Genomic DNA, 6,000 nt, shown 5'->3' on the forward strand with positions numbered 1-6,000 from the left:
TTTTAGTACCAGTCTACACTAATGTAAACAGAATGAAAATGTTCACTTCTACAACAAAAACCAAAAATAGCATTCAGCTCTTATTTTGCAGTGCTTAATTTACAGAGGAAGTAGTACCCTGACCAACAATAGGATGATGCCAAGCTCTTTACCTGAAACTTCTTCATACCAGCTGTGTCTTTGTCAGAATAATTCTGTTTTTACTAGATGTTACTGTAATATTATTTGGTAGGTAAATTTAGAGACTCAAAATGTAAAAATCCCCATCAATATTAATTGTAATTACCTGTTCCCTTTGTAACAGTTTGACTTATGAAATATTACATAGGAACAGTTGGGGCTGGAGAGATAGTGCAGGAATTAAGGTGATTGTGCTGCACGTGGCTGACCTTGGTTTGATACTGGCATCACTATATGGTTCCTTGAACCCTTTGAGTAGTGACTCCTGAGTATAGAACCAGGTGGAAGTTCTGGGCACAGCTGGGTATGGTGTACAACAGCAGAAACTTTCGCATAGAAGAGAAAACTTAAATTTTCAGTGCATTGCAATTTTAAGTCTTGAATGGTAGACTAGTCAAGTTCATTTGACCAATGTTTTGGGATTCTGCTCAGGGTTATTCAACTGGAAAATTCCAGTGTCCATGGTAGAAACAAAGCAGTTCAGGGAGTCATTTACTTAGTAGCAAATGTTTTCAGCATTCTGACTGTCCCTTCTTTGTACTTCAGTTTTCTGAACTCTCTATATTCTAATTGCCATGGACAATTGATGTCTCAGGGAATGTTAACAATTTCCTTGGATTCTTAACATTGTAACTTTCTTTTGGGTCTGTGTTGTTCAGCAAGACATAAACTCTAGATTAATATTCGTAGCAGTATTTCCCATCCGATGACTTAATGGAATCAAAGGTTAAAAATCCCCAGTTTCTTTGTATGTTGATTAATTTTTTTCTGAATCATATTGTGGTCTACCTCCTAGAGAACTCTAGTAGGAATTGAACTTGTTTCTCCCCAGTCTGACTTAGTTTGTAAATTTGAGGGATCTTATTTTCTCTGTTACACCTCTTACTTTCTTACTGAATTTCTCTAGAATTACTTCCAAAATGAAAGATTCTTGTAATATTGCCTTCTGATAAAAGAGAACTGAGACACCTACCCCTAAAGATGTATGTTGGAACATAAGAATTGTTTTGTGAAAGAAAGCTAAAAAATGTCATGTTATGTTGATTATCTTACAGAATAGAATTCCTGGGTAGCTCTGTAAATGAAAGACTCAGCTACCATGACAGGAAATCAGTTTTGCCAGTTCCTACTAAGGAATAACATCTCTTTTGACTGTAGTTAAGGGTTTGAAGAGCACTTCAGTAAAATCAAGTCTGGCAGAACCTTTGAAGTGTGAGCTGAAGGAGGAGAGGACATTATAGGAAGTAAACAGTTGTGACAATAATGTCAACATGCAAATCATATCTGTAGTAACAATCTGTTTAGCCCTATAGGTAATAACAAGTATACCTAAAAGTAAACCTATCAATATTGTTTACAAAGGAATCTAAAATAAAGGATTCAGAAGTTTTTTGTCCATAGATTATAGAGAGTTACCAAACATTATCTTATGAGTGAATAACAATAAAAATAGTCTTCTAGGAAAAAGTAATTTGATATATCAAACAAGTTTTAAGATAGAGGTTACTGATAGAGATTTAGTTATATGAAATGAATGAACATTAAAAATAGATTAACAATAACATTTCAAGAACTATTGAAAAATGTAGTGAATTTGTTGACATTAATAATGGAAGTTGGAGGGCAGAAAAATGAGTTTATGTTGTTGAATTGTTTCAAAACTATTGCCTTCAAAATATTTTATAACATTAATAAAACTAGGGAAATTATCAAGGGATTGAAATTTTAGAGTGAAATAAATTCACTTCATTCTGTATTCAGCAATTAAAATCATTTTATTTATGAAAATTGTTATTTATACATCCATTCCTACAGACATTTTAAGATTTTAGGACTAGAATTTAGGAAAGAGTTTGTACCCTTAAGTTGTATCTGAGATTTATTTTCTTAAAAATAATGTTTAAAGCTTTGACAATGCTCAAATTTGCAAAGGAGGGAATTAAAAGTGTGAAGAATACAGAGCTGATTATTAAGATCTGGGAAAAGACATAATTAAAGAGAACTAAGAGAAAGAGTATCAAGGAGGCGAGACAAGAAGTTACAATCAGAAGGGTCTTGACATTAAAGGGAGATTGATAGAAGTGATGAGTGGATAAACAGAGCTTTCAAATGTCAAGGAGAATAAAGAGTCCTTGAGCTATGGAAAAGGCAACACCTGATCTTGACCTCATTAATCTGTCAGTCAGGTAGAAGAGCTTCAATTCAAATGTATTGGAAATAATACAAAATAACATGTGAAAGTGTCTGAATTACACTGTGAGAGTTGTGGAGAGAAGGAAGGCAATGGTGAACATAAACCAAGACCATCAAAAACGGTACTAAATATGTGATGTAACTTCCTCTTGAACTTTGTGAAAGAGGAAGAGAATGAAGTTTGTAGGAGGAAGACCACCAGGATAAATCACAGAGGTGAAACTGGAACTATTTGGGAACAGAATTAAACCAAGAGGTGAGGGCACTTACAAAATTGCTTACGCATACCCTGCCTTCTTTTCCAAGAATTTTAATTCCCTGATCAAGTATAAATTTGAAAACAGACAAAAGACTTAACCATGTTTAGTCTTTCAAAAGTTGTGGTATGGATTCAACTGGGAGCAATGGAAAGTGATTGATTTTAATGAAAATAAATGCAGATATGTAGAGCATAAATCAAGATACTTTAGATCCTAGCATAGTTCTATGAGGGGTAATTAAATTCTTGAAGTCACTGTATGTGGTATGAATAACTGATTTTTATAAAGAATATAGCATCTATAACTTATAACCAAAAATTCCCATTTTTATGAATGTTCATTCTAATGGCATGCAATTTAGCTATAAGAAAAGAAATTTTGCAATTTGCCATCATGTTTATTGAACTGGAGAGTATTCCATACAGAGTAAAGTCAGCCTGAAGGATATGAATAGCTAGAGAATCATTTCTCTCACATGTGGAATATAAAAAGCATAGTGTAAGCTTAGCATGGTTTGCAGATTGAGGCCAGGAGGGCTGAGAAGAGTGTCCTTAGATAACTGTGGAGGGAAATGGACATTCTCATAGTGGTATAAGTAGGCACATAAGTGTATACTGTTGCCTTTCTAGAATAGTTTTCTATAATATCTGCTGCATCTGTATATCTTATTGAACTACTATGCACTTGAGTTACATGACTAGGGTGAAGATGAGAATGAGACTATGGAAAAACAGAAGACCACATAAATTTGTATATCTTAAGAAGATTGTGTTTTCCAGTCTTGGCTTTGAAGTTTTAAAGTCCTTAACCATCAATAAATTGCAAGTTTTAATTCCTTTTCCAAAAATATTGAAGTTAAAAGGAAGATATTGGCTCTGTCTGGTGAATTTTAATTGCTCAGACCCAGATTTTTAAAAATTATACTACTTTTGAGATGCCCATAACTGTCTTTGGAAAAGTTGTTTAAATGTCTAATGAGCACAGAATCTAGTTCAATAGAACACAAGGTCTTGGGTGAAATTTTTCATCATTGGATTTTCTGAATATAATGTCCACAAGATTAGCACATTTTCTCAGTGATTGAGTTGGCATGTGCCCATAGATTTATAAATAGAATTTATTGTGAAAGTTACTATGCTACTCGGGAGTAACTATTACAGTTTGATAATAGAAAGTTTTCTGAAAAGAAACTATTGTATCCCTTGTTTGAAATGGTCTTTTGAGGACAAGGAACAACAGAAGATACAAGAGAGTCTTGTTTTTAGTTCCTTCAACCCTATATACAATTGTAAGCAAGCAGATATATTTAACATTTAGCAAGTTGATATTTTCCAAGTTCTGTTTTTAATTACATTGGAAGGGCCAGTTTGGGTAAATGATGATTTAAATCCTTCATCACTTTGCTGTCTTTAGGCTGTACATGATGATATGTTGAAATATGTCTAGGTTTTGGTGATATTGCCCTCAGGAAATCTATATATTTATGAAATGCAGAAGCCATTTAGAGCTAGAAACCTATCTGTACCTCAATTCAATGCATGCAACAAAAAATATGCTCTGCATCTACATAAAATTAATGTTGAAGTTATAAGTAAAGGCTATAATGAAAGAGCATTTATGTAATTGAAAATATCACCATTGTTTTGGTACTAAAACATCTCATTTCAGAAGTCTGGAATTGCATGTTGCAACTAGAAATACTGTTTTCAATAAAAACAATGTTTTTTTGTGATGCAGTAAAATTTTCTCTATTAAAAATATACTTATATCCAAATTAGAGCAATATTCAGTGTTTTGTCTTAAAAAAATCAGTCATTTACCTTATTAAGCTGACTTCAATCATGCATGAGAATACATGCTGCTACCTATAATTGACTTGGGTTTTTATGGAGAACCAAGTTTACATTACTTGTCTTTCATCTTGATAGTCTAGCTCCACAGTGAGAGCCTATCAGACCAGTAAGTCACGAGTGACCATGAGCCCTGGCTTCAGCTCGCATTGGAACAGCAGCCAACCAGCCTGGAATACATACTCCTTTCCAAGAGCAAGCTTGCACTACCAGTCGCATGCCAGCTATACCTATTGTACTGGACATCCTGCTGTAAGTAGCCTCCCTTTTTATATTTATTAATTTAGATGTTTTACACTCATATATTTTTAATTTATAATTGCATTTTCTGTATTAAGTTAGCAGTTTGGGGGTTTTGATTTCAATGATGAAACTTCTGAGATAAGAATATCCTCTTTTACTCTTGAGTAAAAGAGATGAACAGTAGAAAACATCTTAAGTGGTAAGTGGTATGTTTCAGTAATCTATAGGAAAATTGTGTTTCAATCAGTTTATTATTATGTGAACTAGATTGGCAGAATTTTTCAAGATCTGTTAAGACTAAATGTTGTTATATCTCTGATTTTAGTTTTCTGACTTCATCTTGTATTATAAATATCATTGGCTGGTTTTGTACTAGCAGACAATGTCTTCAAAATTGGCATGGAGGACTTATCAGGTGTCCTACTTTAATATAACTTTGTTGATAAAGTTACTTTGAAATAAACATATAGTTAATTTGTAAGTAGACTTTTCCCCCCAGTTACTGCTATATAGAACTCTGAAGATGTTTGCCATAAATGACTCAAAAGGAAGATAAATCTTGTTGGGGAAAAGTATATTCATGGAATTTAAACCCTTTAGAATATCTGCTTTTGTCATTAAAGTTTTCTTTCATCTTAATATAATGCTGATAGACTGAAAATTTCAATTTGCGAAAATAACTTGGCAAATATTATTTGCAGTACTTGGAAAATATTTCATTATGATGAATGTTGGTTGGGAAGATCACTATTCACTGTAAAAACTCTAAACAAAGACACAGGTAATGTGACTTTGAAAGTAATTCACTCATCACTTTGATAGTAAGTTTCCCAATTGTCACTCATTGTAAATTTGTATACCTCAATTATCATTAATTGTAGGCATTTTAAAGACCTATGGTTGATTTGTATGCTTTGGCTATCAGATTTTTATTTCAAGGTTATGTGATTATAAAATTTCTTCTGCTTCTAAATTGATAGACTTTGGCTCAAATATTATGTCATCAAGTCACTTAAAAGAAGTCTTGAAGAATCCACTCAAAATGTAAATTAGTCTAACTTTGTTAAAATTTGATTTGGAAATAACTATCAAAATTTAAATTGCATACTTTTGACTCAATAATTAAGCATTTGTCCATATTAAATATTGGACTAGTGCAAGAATGTATGCACAAAGACCATGATAGTAACAAGAACTGTGTTTGCCTTTTTAAAATAAATATATATATGGAAAAAGAACCTAAATAACCTTCACTAGTTTCTATCTATCTTATT

At 32.6% G+C, this 6,000-nt stretch overlaps 1 protein-coding gene across 1 annotated transcript in view; it reads left to right on the plus strand.

The window, feature by feature from the left end:
* Positions 1-5,616, plus strand: part of LOC130037490 (probable serine/threonine-protein kinase DDB_G0281745) — a 664,067-nt gene extending 658,451 nt beyond the window's left edge. The window contains exons 3-4 of the mRNA XM_056129333.1: positions 4,562-4,735; positions 5,608-5,616. Coding sequence (XP_055985308.1) covers positions 4,562-4,735; positions 5,608-5,616 — 183 coding nt within the window. The remainder of the gene's footprint in view (positions 1-4,561; positions 4,736-5,607) is intronic.
* Positions 5,617-6,000: the final 384 nt, after the last annotated feature.

This window comes from Sorex fumeus, unplaced genomic scaffold (assembly GCF_029834395.1).
Source record: "Sorex fumeus unplaced genomic scaffold, SorFum_2.1 ptg000072l, whole genome shotgun sequence".
Classification (NCBI taxonomy): Eukaryota; Metazoa; Chordata; class Mammalia; order Eulipotyphla; family Soricidae; genus Sorex; species Sorex fumeus.